Source organism: Zootoca vivipara, chromosome 6, assembly GCF_963506605.1.
Source record: "Zootoca vivipara chromosome 6, rZooViv1.1, whole genome shotgun sequence".
Lineage (NCBI taxonomy): Eukaryota > Metazoa > Chordata > Lepidosauria > Squamata > Lacertidae > Zootoca > Zootoca vivipara.
The window spans coordinates 66,650,907-66,667,289 of record NC_083281.1 but is presented as its reverse complement, the minus strand read 5'-3'; the positions used below and the strand labels follow the sequence as shown (position 1 = coordinate 66,667,289).

At 43.7% G+C, this 16,383-nt stretch overlaps 1 protein-coding gene across 4 annotated transcripts in view; it reads left to right on the top strand.

Annotated features, from left to right (window-relative positions):
• Positions 1-16,349, top strand: part of ADCY7 (adenylate cyclase 7) — an 84,653-nt gene extending 68,304 nt beyond the window's left edge. For 2 of the 4 annotated variants that reach the window (XM_035117183.2, XM_035117184.2), the window contains 12 exons: positions 1,055-1,139; positions 2,955-3,092; positions 4,128-4,169; positions 4,968-5,033; positions 5,688-5,860; positions 7,024-7,105; positions 8,279-8,434; positions 8,814-8,960; positions 10,279-10,386; positions 10,900-11,014; positions 11,554-11,678; positions 12,064-16,349. In XM_035117183.2, the coding sequence (XP_034973074.1) occupies positions 1,055-1,139; positions 2,955-3,092; positions 4,128-4,169; positions 4,968-5,033; positions 5,688-5,860; positions 7,024-7,105; positions 8,279-8,434; positions 8,814-8,960; positions 10,279-10,386; positions 10,900-11,014; positions 11,554-11,678; positions 12,064-12,201 (1,375 nt within the window). In that variant the 3' untranslated portion in view covers positions 12,202-16,349. Of the gene's footprint in view, positions 1-1,054; positions 1,140-2,954; positions 3,093-4,127; positions 4,170-4,967; positions 5,034-5,687; positions 5,861-7,023; positions 7,106-8,278; positions 8,435-8,813; positions 8,961-10,278; positions 10,387-10,899; positions 11,015-11,553; positions 11,679-12,063 lie in introns of those variants that run through there. The other 2 variants (XM_035117186.2, XR_004692710.2) reach the window with 2 other exon arrangements.
• The last annotated feature ends 34 nt before the right edge of the window (positions 16,350-16,383 follow it).

The following is a 16,383-nucleotide window of genomic DNA, read 5'->3' as shown; positions in this document are numbered from 1 at the left end:
GAAGGTTGCATGATCTTAGAAGGGTGTGTGGCTGTGAGAATCATGAAGAGATCATAATTATAGCTTGTGATTTTAATTATTATTTAACGAAAATTGTACAATGCTTCATTGTTTTGTTTTGTTTTGTTTTAAAAAACCGCATCCTCAAAGCAGTTTACAAAAAGATAAATCGAGGGGGACAAACCCTACCTTCAAAATACAACAAAAGTTCAAATACTAAAACGGATTAAAATCACCTCAGCCTTTTAAACAGCTAAACAGTAACGTGTTTAGCAGGCACCGAAAAGGGTATAGCAAAAGTGCCTGCTTGATCTCAACAGGCAGGGAGTTCCAAAGTGCAAATCCTGCTTCACTATATGATCGAGTTCTTACAAAGGCGAGACGGGTAATGGGGGGGCCTCCTGCAGTAGTTCCACTTCCGCCGATTGAAGCGGTCGAGTGGGCCCAGGCAGTGGCAAACAGTATTACTGTTACAGACTCAGGGCTGCCTCCTCTGGCCAGCAGTTGGCTCTTGAAGCTTTCAGACAGAGGTCTTTTATATCGCTTCGACGTGAGAGATCCTTTTAACAGCAGCCGCAAGGGATTGAACCTGGCACCGTCTGCTTGCAAAGCATGTACTGTTCCACCAGATTATGGTTCTGTGCCCAAGATGGGAGTCCAGATGGCCCCGATTAGCAGCCCATGTTCCCGCTCTAGATGACAGGAATGAGTAGAGAGACGGTATGTAATTGGAGATGCAGAACCAAGGAAATTTGCCTCCTTATCTTTTTGGTACTAGGGTGTTATTGCCTTGGGTAGTATCCTGAACCACCAGCCTTGCTAATTGCAGGCAAATGTAATGCTTTAAACAGAGAGTGTTGGAGAGATTCTAACATTTCAGGTTTGGGGGAAGTGCTGCTCAATTAGCTTTGAAAGTCAGAAACGAAGCCTGCAAGCAACTTGGCTATCAAAGGGATTATATATTCCCCGAGGAACTCACGACTGTCGAAGCATGAATAACGTTTTTCTTAAGCTCTGCATCATCTGTTTCCACCCACCCCTTCCTCTCTTTCAGAACGTCAAAATTAGGGATTCCATTTGGGGTCGTAGCTATCATAATGGGGCTAATTTTGTGTGTGTGCTTTGCTGATGACTGTTGGGTAAGTAAAAAAGAAAAAGAAAAGAAAAGGACGAAAAAAATGTCCAAAGCATTAAAAGAAAAGAAAAGAAAATTGTGCTGCCAGATAGTATGTGTTTGCCTTAAATGCATTTGCATTGAAATTTGTTTATCCACTGGGGTAAATGTTAATACCAGCCATGCTTGTAAAAATCTCCATGTAATATTTCTACGTGGGGCTGTTGGTCTGGATCCTAAGAACTGCCAAGTCCATGAGGGCCACATTTACAGTTACTAATATCAAGGTTGCCATGGCCAATATCTATCAGCCATTTTCTGCCCGGATTAAGTGGGAATGTGTTTAGGTTTCTCCTGAACATCAGTAGTGGGGGAGGCAGGCACACCTCACCAAGTAAGGCATTCCACAAACACAGGGAGGCACCACCGAGAAGGCCCTGCAGTTGGGCAGCTGCTGGAGACACTACCACCAAGAGGCCAGGCCCTGCCAATCACAGGGCCCATTGTGGTTGGTATTGGGGAAGTCACCCCTTAGGGAAAGGACCTGTCTTCCCATTCCCATATTGCAGTGGGAAGCCACATGATCATAGCTGCCAAGTCTACCACTGAAAAATGCGGGATCAGCAGCGGCGCAGCACCAGAAGTCGCCGCCCTGAAGGTAGCCCTGTTTAGGGAGGCTTTTAATGTTTAATAGATTATTTTATTTCATTTTTATGTTGGAATCCGCCCAGAGTGGCTGGGGAAACCCAGCCAGATGGGTGGGGTATAAATAATAAATTATTATTATTGTTGTTGTTGTTGTTGTTGTTGTTGTTATTCTATGCATGTCTGGACATGCGTAGAAGCGACTTCCGGTGCCGCGCTACCCATGTCTGGGCACCGGAAATCGGGCAGCGCCAGGACCCAAAATGGAGCCTCCCTGGCAGGTAGGAAATCCGGGGGATTTACGGGATTTTTCCCAATCCGGGCTGCCAGCGGGAAACGGTTTAAAATACGGGGGTTTCCCGCGAAAAACGGGAGACTTGGCAGCTATGCACATGACCCCCTTCTGTTATACAAAATGATATAGGCAAAAATCTGCCTTTATTCCCTTATTGGGTTCTCCATCGGTTGGAGAATATAACAGAGGCCAACCAGAGAAGTTTGAGAAGCAAAGCCTTTATTTTCGCTGTTGCAACAGGGTCCTTCCCCTCACGCAGGAGAACAAGGAAGGAACCCCAAACAAAGGTGTCTTGCCCTTAAAAAAATTGAAATTGGTTTCAGCCCACCCCCCAGAAGCATCATCCATATGTCACAGAAGGGGTGTAGCCCAAGACCCCCCTCCCTAGATTCATCATAGGTACATCATGAAAGGGGAGGTCTGGTGGCAGTAATCTGAGCAGTCTGGACCCTGCCCCCTGCCCCCAAAACCTAATCAACAAAAGAGAGAGATATTTACATTTCCCTGTTTCCCAGCCAAGTTAATCACACCCTTTTGTCTGGCACTCAGGTATCAGGATGCCAGGGATTATCACTTTAATTCCTGAGACAATGAGAAGGTTCCCCCCACCCCCCTTCTTCCTTGCAGAGGAACACCTGGTCAGAGAGAGAGAGTCAAAATGGTGTCAGTCAGGCCTGTGCTGCTTCAGACATGTGCCTGTACTGTACATTCATGTACATGTTTTATGAACAATATATATATATATATATATATATATATATATATATATATATATATGTATATGTATATGTATATGTATATGTATATGTATATGTATATATGTATATATATGACCTCAAAATTCTTATAACACAAAACCACATTTATGTGTCATGCTGTGCCTCTGTCATCTGTTTGCAGAGACCCTGTTCAAAGCAGTGGCCCCCAGCCCGCTATCTCCGCACGCTTTCAGAGAAAATGGAGACGATGCCTGCCGTGAGGCTCCCGCTAGCCAGTATTGCAATCGGCTCTCTGTTAATCCTAGCTGTTTCTAACTTGGTAATTCCTTTCACTAGTCTTTTTTTCTTTATTATTTCATAAAATTTATACACCACTTGACTCTAAAGGCAAAAGCAACCCCCCCCAAAAAAAAAGCAGTTTGCAAAGAGAATAAAAAATGAATAGACTTCCTCAGCATTCTCAGCCTGCTAGCAGAAGGTCTCTTGCACTAGCAGACAGGTGAGTTTTAATATTACGCAACTGAGGAATTGCACAATCTGTTGTGCAACAGAGCTACCAGCAACCTGCCCTATGCATTCTCTTGCACAACAATGTTCTGCTTCTGCAGAATTTTAAGCTATGCAGTACATAATTAAACTGTAGAACTCACTCCCACAGGAGGCAGCGATGATCATCAACCTAGAAGGCTTAAAAGAGCCTTAGACAAATTCATGGAGGAAAGGGCTCTCAACAGCTACTAACCTTGATGGCTATTCTCTGCCTCAGCGGTTGGAGGCAGTAATGCTCTTGAAAAGCAGTTTCTGGAAACCACAGGAGGGGAGAGTGATCTTGTGCTCCAATCCTGCTTGCTGGTTTCCCACCGGCCTCTGGATGGCCACTGATCCAGCAAGCTCTTATGTTCTTAACGTTTCAAGTAAGACTAAGGGTCTAAGAGTGATTTCAAGAGCTTAATTCATTGCCACAAGCTGTGATGGTGACCAGTAGCTTCAACAACTTCACCATAAAGGGCAGGATTGCAGATTGTTTTAGCTAAGACTCTTATCCATTGGGTTGTGTCCTAAGTAGCACTAACTTGTCCCATCAGTGCAAGGATTTACAGTAGTGCAATATAATTCCCCCCTTCCTCTCCCAACATCCCACCTAAATCTTTCTAGGCATTTTCCCAGTTCTCCAAAGCAGATTTGGGGAAGGATGCAGGGCACACATGGCAGGAGAGGTCGGGAGGAGAAGTCCCACGGCACAAGTGGAAATCCTTTCACTGACTGGACGCGTTGTTGATAGCTGCCATTGTTTTGTAATAAAGCTATGTACAGTATTTGAATTCCTAACTAGCCTCTAATTTTTTTTAATTAGTACACGGACCCGACTATTGGAAACTGTACTACCCTAAATCTGGTGAGTTTTTAAAAGCAAGTTTTGTTTGCTATATTAATAACCTTTGGTTTAGTAGCCCAAGATTGGAGATCTATTTCTTACTTAAAATGCAAACTTTTTAAACATTACTGGTGCTCTAACCATCTAGCTTTTCTATTACCTTTCTCTTTGCATTTGACTGTTACATTTTAATTATCCTTTCATGTGTACAATAAAACAAAACGAGGTGGGTTTTTTTTAAAAAAAATACCCTAACGATCTATTCAGCTTCCCAGTCTTGGAATCCTTTGGTTGTATTTTAAATTATTCATGATCCACGTGCAGAACCCTTGGCCCCCAAAAAGTGTGGTGGTGGCAGCGGTCAAAAATAAATGAATGAAATTGACACTTGAGAGAGAGAGAGAGCCCACCTCACAATCAAGGCATGGAGAAGGGCCATTGCTTAGATGGAAAGGATCTGCTTTGCATGCAGAAGGGCCCAGGTTCAATCCCTGGCATCTCCAGGTAGGGAGAGACCCCTTCCTGAAACCATGGAGAGCTGCTGCTCATCAGTGTAGGCAATACTGAGCAAGACGGACCAATGGTTCGACTCAGTATAAGGCAGCTTCCCGTGTCCCGATGTTCATCCTTGAGCTGCTCCATTCTGACATGCGCACTATGGTTCAAGTCACAACAGCTCCATGTTTTCTTTAGCCCAACCACCAGACAGTCCTGTCGATTAATCATTTTTCTCTGCCTGTTGATGGAGCCTAGCCTGCCATAGACAACAAACAATAGTCTCTCTCTCTGTGTCTCTCTTTCTCTCCTGCTCTAACAAAGCAGCAGGTGGGCAACAGTTCTTCTGAAAACAGCGACATACTGAGAATTGAAGCCGAGACCTACTCAGTGAGTAAATTTGAACTTAAAATAAGGGTTTAGATACAAGCTGGAGAGAATTGCTTAAAAAAGACTAACACTTGTGCAAAAGCAGGAAACAACTCAAGTTAGGGCAATGCAGAGAATGAGCTGGCTTGATTTCTAATGGATGTGGCCACTGGGTAGGGGTGGGGGTGGGGCTGATAAAATTTCATGTAAATATGTATGAATTTTCATGAGGACTTTGTAATTTTTTAAAGGGACCCAGGTGGCGCTGTGGTTAAACCACTGAGCCTAGGGCTTGCTGATCAGAACCTGTGACGGGGTGAGCTCCCGTTGCTTGGTCCCAGCTCCTGCCAACCTAGCAGTTCGAAAGCACTTCAAAATGCAAGTAGATAAATAGGAACCGCTACAGCGGGAAGGTAAACGGTGGTAAATGGTTTGCCAGAAGCGGCTTTGTCATGCTGGCCACATGACCTGGAATCTGTACGCTGGCTCCCTCGGCCAATAATGCGAGATGAGCGCGCAACCCCAGAGTCGGTCACGACTGGACCTAATGGTCCGGGGTCCCTTTACCTTTTAGGACATGACTACATAAGCAATCAATGTGCCATGATATTACACACACACACACATACACACACGCACACATTTATTTTTAAAGCTGCTCCTCTTCTGTTCCAGTATTATACCTACTGCTGTCTTCTGGGTTTCATCGCATGCTCTGTGTTCCTTCGAATGAGCTTTGAACTGAAGCTTATCCTTTTGTCAGGAGCCGTCGTTGGGTATTTCATTGTATTTAATAGCAACCTGCTTTTGTGCTCCAGCCGCAGCAACGTCAATGACTCCACCACAAGGTACGGTATCTTGCTTCTCAATGGTAACAACACTCTGTAAGCTCATGGTGAGCTTAGTGGAATTGCAAACTGCTTCTCCAGGAAGTGAACTCATAGATTACAGTTTCTTAAGAAGCTGGGAGCAGACCCAAAGTATGCTGCAGCATGGTGACCTTAGCTACGTTAGGAACCCTTTTCCACCAGTGAAAAAGTTGAGGTAATGGGTATTGTGTGGATAATGATTACACTAGTGTCGCAGTGCCTTTGCTGTCACTGGAACACGTCGCACAATACCTTCTTCCTGCCACGGGAAGCATTTTCAGGTGTTAAAGCACTCTGCCTTTTTCATTCAAACACAGGAATTTGCCTTGTGCCAAGTCAGACTAGAGGAGACCATAAATGGCCTCCTTAGTTATCATTGCGTTCATTGGTGATGAACTTGGGAGGTCACCTAGTTGCTTTTATCTCTTGGCCTACCTGCACCATACATTTTAAGTGCTACGATATGACTTTAAATAGCCATGGCTTCCTGCAAGGAATCCTGGGTGCTTAGAGCATTAGGAGACCCCTATTCCCTCTCACAGCGCTACAATTTCCAGGGTGGTTTAACAACCAATTCCTCTTCACAGGGAGCTCTGGGAATTGTAGTGCTATGAGGGTAATGGGGGACCCGCTATTTTATGTTTACAAACTTATTCTCTCTCTGACACCCGTTCAAGATGGTGCATAATGTGGAATTTGCCCAATCAAATTTCAAACTGGAAAAAGCCCCATCAGATAATTTTTGTTTCATGAGCTGGAAATGCTGCAAGCCTGTCTTCCATTTTGACCTCTTGCCCTTGATAGTAGTATTTATCCGAGTATCAAACTCAGAGGTGGATGGCAGTGGCGTTTACTTAACCCTACAAACCCAGGGTTGCCCCACCCCCCTTGCGGGAGACGCTAAATACTTGACAACATTTGACAGTAATTTAATTTCTTTTCAACTGTGGATGGGTGTCTTTGTGTCTTGCGAATGGTTCCAACGTGCAATCTGGCAAACTCTTGTTTGCAGTCCTCTGTATCGCTTGAAACTTTGAACATTTTAGAGATGCATTTCCAAACATTTAAGCATGGGTGTTTCACACATAGTTGCAAAAGCTTTTGTAATAAATGTTTTTGTTTTTGTTTGCTTTTTGTTTTAGGTTTTTTATGAAAGAACCAAGAACAATGACAAATTTATACCTCGCTCTGTTTTACATAACCTTGGTTCTGCTGTCAAAACAGGTAGGCAACCCAGTATTGTCTTCATAGGTGTGTGATTTGCCCAGAACATTCTGTCTTCAGTTTATTTGTGGTGTGACATTCCGAAACTTTTTTCTTCTTACTGTGATATGTGGGAAGATTAAATAAAAAATAATAAGATTGAATAAATAAATAGTTCTCATGTGGTAGAATGGATGGTACCATTTTAGTCTGCAGCTGGGGGTGGGGAGTTTTTTGGTTTTTTTTAATACTCCGCTATGGAAATAATATCCCTGCAAAATTATTTTGCAGCGTTTTCCAGATCTGCTGCATTTTGTAGCAAATCAGACACTATAGGATTTGTTCTGAAGTGCACAGTCTCTCTTTGCCTGCGAGTTGTGCTTCCTCAGTTGGTTTTCAATGGTGGAAAGTCCCACTTGCACGGAGATCAAATCTGCGAGGTTATTATTAGTGATGATGATGTCTTAATGACAGCTGAGGCAGGTCTGGGAAACACAGCGCAATGAATTGGGATAATTACCGTAGGTACGATTTAAAATCAAAATGTGGCTTGTGGGAGCATGTTAGACCAGGGGCCCCAAACTAAGGCCCGGGGGCCGGATGCGGCCCAATCGCCGTCTAAATCTGGCCCGCGGACGGTCCGGAAATCAGCATGTTTTTACATGAGTAGAATGTGTCCTTTTATTTAAAATGCATCTCTGGGTTATTTGTGGGGCATAGGAATTCGTTCGTTTCTCCCCCCCCCCCGAATATAGACTGGCCCCGCACAAGGTCTGAGGGACAGTGGACCGGCCCCCTGCTGAAAAAGTTTGCTGACCCCTGTGTTAGACAGTTAATGAATGCTGCACGTGTAGAGGAGTATGGGCATTTGTTTGTGGCTTACTACGCTTGGCATGCATGGGGAAGAAAATGTGGGGTGCAATTTGGGGCACCAGGGGTTAAATACTTGACTTATCGGTCAAGTCCCTCATTTTAAAAGATTTCACGCTTTTGAAGGAAGAACAGTGTATTTCATGGACATTAAAAAGGTCATGGAGCCCCTGAACCCCCAAGGCATTAAACAAGTTTGCTGCCAAGTACACAAAGCTGTTTGTATAGTATTTTCAGCAGCAGCGTGGAGAATCCTTGCTTGTTGATATTAAGGGTGGGTTTCATACTGTAATTCCTTGGTTTTGTTTTGTTTTGTTTTTGCAGATAGACTATTACTGTCGTCTGGACTGCCTACAAAAGAATAAATTTAAACAGGAACACGAGTCGTTCGAAACGATGGAAAACGTAAACCGGCTGCTGCTAGAGAATGTGCTCCCAGCTCACGTCGCTGCCCATTTTATTGGGGACAAATTAAACGAGGTATAGAACAATAAGATTCACATTGCTCCATTGTGCTTTCATTCACTCCTCTGCTAATCTTTAAGAGATTGCATGTTGAAAACAGCATGAGGACAAAGCAGTAGAAGCCCCATGGTCTAAAAAGCAAAATAAATCTTAAGTCTCATTCACAATATACACCTGAAGTGCCCAACCACTTTAAAGTCATGGCTTCCCCCAAAGACTTCTGGGAGCTGTCGTTTGTTGGTGTCTAAACCACTCTGGAAATTGTAGACCTGAGATTTCTGACACTTCTTTGAAATTTACATGTGCTTAGAGTGTTGCTTTAGTTGTATGGGGAGATGGAAGTGGCTGGTAGCGAACAATTATATTGTTCAAACTGTTGTTGCATTTCCTGCAGGATTGGTACCATCAATCCTATGACTGTGTCTGTGTCATGTTTGCCTCAGTACCCGACTTCAAGGTGTTCTACACAGAATGTGATGTCAACAAGGAAGGGCTGGAGTGCCTTCGACTCCTCAATGAAATCATTGCCGATTTTGACGAGGTACCTCTTGAGGATTGTGTGGGCCTCTTGGTGTTGGGATTGGTCCTCCACCCCGTGTTGAATAGCCAGAAATGAGTATTCCCCTCCCCTCAAGGCTTCAGTGTAGTGAAGAGAGATCTTCTCCACAGAGGAGAGAATTGGCTTCTTGAGTCATGTTAGGAAGGTCCTTGGCAGCACTTAAAAAATGTGACTGGTTGGATACGCAGCAGAGAGGTGTATCATAATTCAGTGGGAGAACACATGCTTTGAATGCAGAAGGTCCCCAGTTCAATCCCTGGCATCTCCAGGTACAGATGGGAATCCCATCTGAAACCCTGGAGAGCCACTGCCAGTCAGCGTGGACAAATATTGAGCAAAATGGACCCAATGTTCTGCCTCGGTAGGAAACAGCTTCCTGTGTGTAGGAAACTGTGGTCCTCCCAACTCCCATCAGCCCCGGCCAGCATGTTCAGTGGACAGAGAGGATGGGATTTGTGGTCCAGCAGCAACTGTAGAAGGCCACAAATTCTTGACCCCTGAGTAAGAAGGATCTATGAGGGACCTCTGCCTTGCAACCTTGGAGAGTCATTGCCAGTCAGAGCACACAACACTGGGCTTAATGGAGCCTGAGAGTTCTTACATACTGAGAGCTCTGCTGGATCAGACCAGCAGACCAGCAGTCCAACTAGCCCCGCATTCCCTTCCCCACAGGGAAGCTCACATTCAGGACAGGAGGACAGTAGCCCTCCCTTGCTCTTGTTCCCCAACAACTATGTTCAAAGGCATGCTGGTTCTGATCCTGCTTCTGATACTTTATAGTCATCCTGACTAGCAGCTATTGAGAGCCTTGTTTTCCTTTCAATCGACCTGGGTATAAGGCAGCTTCCTATGTTCAAGGGGGTTGGGTGGAGTGTGTCATATGAAGAAAAGTATCCTTGAACCAGAGAACCATGGTTTGACTTGCATGCTTGAGCAGGATGACGCACCTACTTCTACAACCTTATTTTGGAAGGGTTGCCATCAAGGGTCAAAACAGAATGAAAGGGGTGTGGGTGGTTGTCTTCATGCAGGCATATTAATCAACCTATTGGGGAAGTCAGAAACACACAACCAAATCTTAAAACCCACGCATCCTTCCTATGTATTTTGTACTTGGTGATCAGTATGAGTAAAAAAAAAAAAAAGTAGCTGGAAAACCAGCCCTGTCTTGAGCACTGTAGCCTCTTCCTCTTGCCTAGCTTATTCCACTGGAAACTCTGGCCTGTGAGGAGACTGTAACAGGACAAAGAATCATCCAGGTCCTGGATTTTAATTGTTTTCTCATTTACCCCCCAAACAGCTGTTGCTGAAACCTAAATTCAGTGGTGTTGAAAAAATCAAAACTATTGGGAGTACATACATGGCAGCATCAGGACTCTGTGTTACCCCAGGCCAAGAGAATAATCTGGTAAGTCACCTGCTGAAACACCTGGTTGTGTGTGTGTGTGTGTGTGTGTGTGTGTGTGTGAAACCAGGGTTCTAATCCCCACTCAACCATGAAGCTCCCTGGGTGACCTTGAGTCAGTCACTACCTCCCAGCTTGGCCTACCTCACAGGGCTGTTGTGGGGATTAAAGAAGGAGGGGACGAACCATGTGTGCCCCCTTGAACTCCTTGGAGGAAAAGGTGGGATATAAATGCAATAAAGAAAATGAAATAAAGAAATGTGAGTTTTGTTACCAGCTACTTTAAGCAAAGAGAGGAATGCAGGTGTCCACTGACTTTACCTGCAGTTCTAGGATACACCTATAATATATCTGCACTCCATTAGTGGAGGGATAGCTACCGCTAGCCATCAAGATGTCATTGGACTAAAAAAACCCATTCTGGCTGGGGCTGATGGGAGTTGTGAGTGCCGAAACAACAGGTTCCCCACCCCTGCACTAATAACACTCTCCCCCCTGCCCCAAAATATTGTTTAGGACCAAGAAAGACAGCATGCTCAAATTGGCATCATGGTGGAATTTGCGATGGCCTTGATGACTAAGCTGGATGGCATCAACAGGCACTCATTCAACAATTTCCGTCTCAGAGTTGGTAAGTTCAATCCACTCCCCCCACCCAAAAGCAGTAGGGCAGGCTGAATTATCTTGGGGACACCACTGTATTTCTTCCATATTCAGTGATTTTTTAAAAATCACTACATCTTAGAAGAACATCTAATCCAGCATTCTGTTCTGACAGCAGCAAACCAAATATCTGTGGGAAGCCCGCAAGCAAGATTGAGCACAAGGGTGCTCTCCTTTCCGTTGTTTTCTGGCAAGTGGTATTTGGAAACATTACTACCTCCAGAGCTAGCGTGATTTACACTATTGCTTAAGAACAACAACCAAGAACATAAAAAGAGAATTGCTGGATCTATCCCAAGGGTCCAGAATCCTGTTTCCCACACTAGTTGATCAAGTGCTTGTAGGAGGCCTGCAAGCAGAGCACAGAAACACGAGGCGCTATGTTGTTCTCATTCAGACCGCTGGTCCACCTAGCTGTGCACTGCCTCAACTGACCAGCAGGGTCTCAGAAGCCATGGGAGCTGAAAGCAAAATTTCATCTTAACCTTCTCTTTCCTTTTCTTGCAGGCATAAACCATGGCCCTGTGGTAGCTGGTGTGATTGGTGCTCGCAAACCGCAGTATGACATCTGGGGAAACACAGTCAATGTTGCCAGTAGAATGGAGAGTACAGGCGAACTTGGGAAAATCCAGGTAAAAAAAAAAAAAGTGGACAGAGGGGCGAAGGAAACCTGTTCAATGATTAGAACATAAGAAGAGTCCCTCTCCAAACCCAGAACTAAGGAGGTCATTGGGACTGTTTCCACTGCCTTTTAATCTCATCACACCTACCCTGCCTGCTTCTTGAGTCCCTTCTCCCCAGGAGCAGCCCAGATCTTTCACTGTCCAGCAGGAAAGAGGTTGGGGGGAAACTGTATAGTTTCTTCCTGTTGTGGAGGCTTCCTTGCTCCTCTTTCTGATGTTTGTGGTTATTTGTTTATTTATTTTGCAAGCTCTTAGCAGTAGTAGTAGCTGGGCCTGAAAGGGATGTAATGCTCACTTTGAATTGTGAATGGACTCGTGTGTTTTCTGTGCACAGGTTACAGAAGAGACTTGCAAAATACTGGAGAACCTGGGATATGCCTGTGAATGCCGAGGACTTATTAACGTCAAGGGGAAAGGAGAACTGGTGACTTACTTTGTGTGCACGGATACAGCCAAATCCCAAGCGCTTTGATTCGAGCAAGGAACTGCTGAGAAGTTCGGTCAAAAGTTGTGTCTTGCTGGGCTTGGTTGTTTTTAAAATAACTTCCCTTCCGGAAAGCCTGGAAACTCCGCCTCCTTAAGGAAAGGAGCTTATGACAAAAACGAATGCGGACTAGAAGTGTTAGTACTTTTATCTCAAGAGAAAGGATTGTGGGAAAGCTCTTTACAGCTGTGCCTGTCAAAAGAGTTTGCAGGTGTCCATGTTGCAGACTATTCTTTCCTTTCCCTGCCATGCGGCCACAGGACAGAGCTCCACTTCTGCACCTTTTTCATGGATCCCCAGTTGAACGAATCACCTCATTAAAACATTCCACTGCCTCCTCCTTTCAGACCTGGTTTAACAGTATTGCACATGGACACAGCACCACCTTGAGTTTGCAGCAGTCTTCATAAGGCAATGGGACTGAAGACTCCTCTGCCTGAGAACTTTTTAACTGGAGATGTCAGGGGTTGACTCTGGGATCAACTGTACACAAAGCTTGTGCTCTTATCATTTGGTTGTGCTTCCCCCACCCTCCCACCTGACCTTCGAGCTGCAGCTCTGCTCTAGAACTGGATTTCAGTACCAGGAACTGTTGCACTGCCAGTATTCTTCTCTACAACCACAACCTGGTCCTTATAAACATTTCTGTGGTGGTAGTCCTGTTCTGCTGCTAAACCATACCCGGATATATCATACACATCTTTTTTGCTTATGCTTGTGCTATTCCCTACTGGAGCAGAAGACAAGTGATGTGAGGAACTTGCTTATATTTTGCTCACATGGCTTATTTTTTCTGGATTCTGTTGCCTGGGTCTGGAAGCATTCTTGGCCTTGGTTCTTGAATGTGCTTTCCACTCTGGGTGGAAATGTGTGGGTGGCTTCTCCTCGTACACCTTTTGCTTGTGCTGTAATGTTTTTTTGCACTTCACCGGGTGCTTTTTAATTTCAGCAGCTATTAGTGCCCCACAGCAACACGCTTAACATCAGCAGTGTGTGTGTGTGTAAAAATCCAGATTCTTGGTAACCCTGCTCATATAATTGTGAGTAGCTTCAAATACAGTTTTCGCTGCTGGCATGGCAGTACTATATGGCAGGCAGAATTGGGTGATACACACTTTTAAAATATGGCACAGGGAAACTTCCAGTGTCTTCCTCAATTCTCCTGATAAAAAGAAGTATAGTTTCTGGGGATACAGATCTCTCTCATTCTTGTGGGTGTAACAAACCATGGGGCAGCCCATTGGCAGCCACGGTGCAAGTTTTGTACAATTAGTGAACCCCTCCCTCCCTTCCAAACTATTGTATTGCTGGATTTCATCATTGGCAAGAGGCTGCCACCTGTTTCCACATTTTTATGAAAAAATTATCAGACAGGGCACAACCAAATACAATGTCCACCCTGAGCCAGACTTGAACTTCGTATGTTTATCACCTTTTGCTATGCTATGGGTTTTTGCTCCAGTCCCATTAGACAATTTGAGGGGGGGAACCTATTTGTTAATTATTATTCTTTCCCTCGTTGTTTGTGTTGAGTATTCAAATGCTTTATTTCGTTCTAGCTTCAGTGATATTTAGCACAAACTAAGTCAGTATAAGGCAACTCCAAAATTGACCACCTGAATACTAACCTATATAACTAACTAGGGGAAGGAAAAATACTATGGGTTTCAGAACTCATTTTGGAAACACCTCACAGCAGTGTGTTGTTACCAGCCACCATGCAAGATCTGTGTGAGGCATGATAATTGGGAGTAGGGAAAGCACAGAAAGCTGGCTTCTGAACAAAATGATTTTTCAGGTAGAACTCATTTAGTCTGCTTAAATGATATGGGATTGGATCCAAAGATGCAGAAGGTACAGGTTTCAGTAGAGCCTTGTACAAGAAGAGAGAAACTAAATTGCAAAATTCTAGTTACAGGTAGGTAGCCGTGTTGGTCTGAGTCGAAACAAAATAAAAAAATCCTTCAGTAGCACCTTAAAGACCAACTAAGTTTTTATTTTGGTATGAGCTTTCGTGTGCATGCTACTGAAGGAATTTTTTTATTAAATTGCAAAAGATTGAGATCTGCTTTTCCAGCTGGTTGCAGGAGCTTTAAGTACGACTCTAGAATCTACCTGTTTTAGTAATGGGTAAACTCTTGAGTTGTTTGCAAATCAGGGCCATCAGCTTATGCTCAATCTTTTTTGGGATCCAATCCACTGTACTTGCCATTAGGTGTATTCACAGGGGCTAACCTTGAAACTTTTTTTATCTTATGAAAATTACTTCTGTCTGACAGGCACAGGAGAACCAGAAACAAACCATTAAGTCTTAGGGGCAAGGAAAAAAAGGTGTAAATTGTTTACAATGTGAAAAGAAGAAACAGTTGTTTATGTGCCCCATGGGAGAAAAAAAGCTTAGCAGCGCAGTGCTATGCATGTGTACTCAGAAGTAAGTCATACTGGGGCAGTGGGTTTACTCTCAGGTAAGTGCACATAGAACTGCAGTCTGACTTTATGTGGAGCACAACTGAACTGTGTTGACTAATATGTGGGCATATCCTAGGAAAGCAAAATGAATTGCTTTGCATTGAAGTGTTCTATAAATTTAAATGTGAATACCATGAAACATTTTGAAATTGTATGTTTTTCCCTGTGATTGAGATTCTGTAGAATGCCTTTGGCTCTGCTCCAATTTGCAAGTCACTCTCTCGAGTAATTTAACTGAAATCCAACTGAAGTTTATGGAAACAATTCCAAGACTTGAGGACTGTGACTCTAGTATTTTTTAAAAAGTTTTCAGAGTAGAATGTGACTAACTGTGCAAAGATTTCTGGCATTCTTTGCCCTGGATGCAGCCCTGTTGTGTTCATTATAATTACTGTGTAATTAACTTATGCAGAGGTTGAAGTGCCTATGTTTCATGACAGGAACAAAACTCTTCTAGTAAAGTCCTACTGTGGCTTTAGGAAAGTCTTAGCTGTCTAGAGTAGGTCACACTGGAAAGTAGCAAGATAGGGTAGTCCTAGGTAGGATAAAAAGGAAACTTAAGCGATTGTATTTTGTTATAGCAGCAAGTTAATGTGAAATATGATAACACTGCTTTCAGTTCTTACTTTATTGTGCATTTGTTAGAATGCTTTAGTTCAAAGGATCCACCTTTAATCTTTAATCCACCTTTGCAACTATTTGCCATTGTTTGGCATCAGTTATCAATCGTCATATGCCAACAGCAGAAACTCGTGAGAAATGCAAGTATTAATGTTTGTTTCTGTTCACATTCTACTGCAAGTCAAGGTAACTTGTCTACCTTCTGTTTTAATTCTAAGTTTCCCAGATTAAAAATTTAGGGTGCGTTTGTTGCCTAATTGCTCTTCTTTTGTATCATTTCAAATGAGTTTCAGAAAAGTAAATCTTTCATTCTTGCTTTACATGATCACTTTACCCAGGCTATTATAATGAATGGGCAACATTACATGAAGCACCTCTTTCCCTCCATTTAACTGTCAACAAAGGAAAGACATTGTGCTGCCTGAGATAAAAAAAAAAACCCAAAGCAGGCCTCTTTGCTAGTTTCTTTTTTATGTTACCAGTTTGCTTTTGGAGCATGTTCAAGGGAAAGCAGTCAGCTGTTCCAGTCTAAGGCTGCTGCCCTGTGTACATCTCTAAATGGATTCTGCTGGATGTGAGTAAACTCAATAAGGCATTGTTATGTCTGATGTGATGTGAAAACTTGTCTAGGGCGACTCATTTACATATGTTCCTGTATATGAGACCCAGAACTCAATTTAAATTGAACATTGTTCCCCACGGCAGCCATTTCCAGTGGCCATAAGCTTTCCTTTTGCTTCGTCATGTGACTTCCTGTAATAATAAATGCACCATTTTAAATGTCAAATTTAAGGCTTTCTTGCCCATTGTCACCCCAGTCCTGTATGACTCAAGTAATGCCTGCAGAATAGAGGCAGCATCTAATGTAACAAGATTTGTGTGAATGTAAACCAGGCATCCCCAAACTGCGGCCCTCCAGATGTTTTGGCCTACAACTCCCATGATCCCTAGCTAACAGGACCAGTGGTCGGGGAAGATGGGAATTGTAGTCCAAAACATCTGGAGGGCCGAAGTTTGGGGATGCCTGATGTAAACTGCAACTTCCTTCATTCTGCATTGCATTCAAGAAGCATCTCTTAG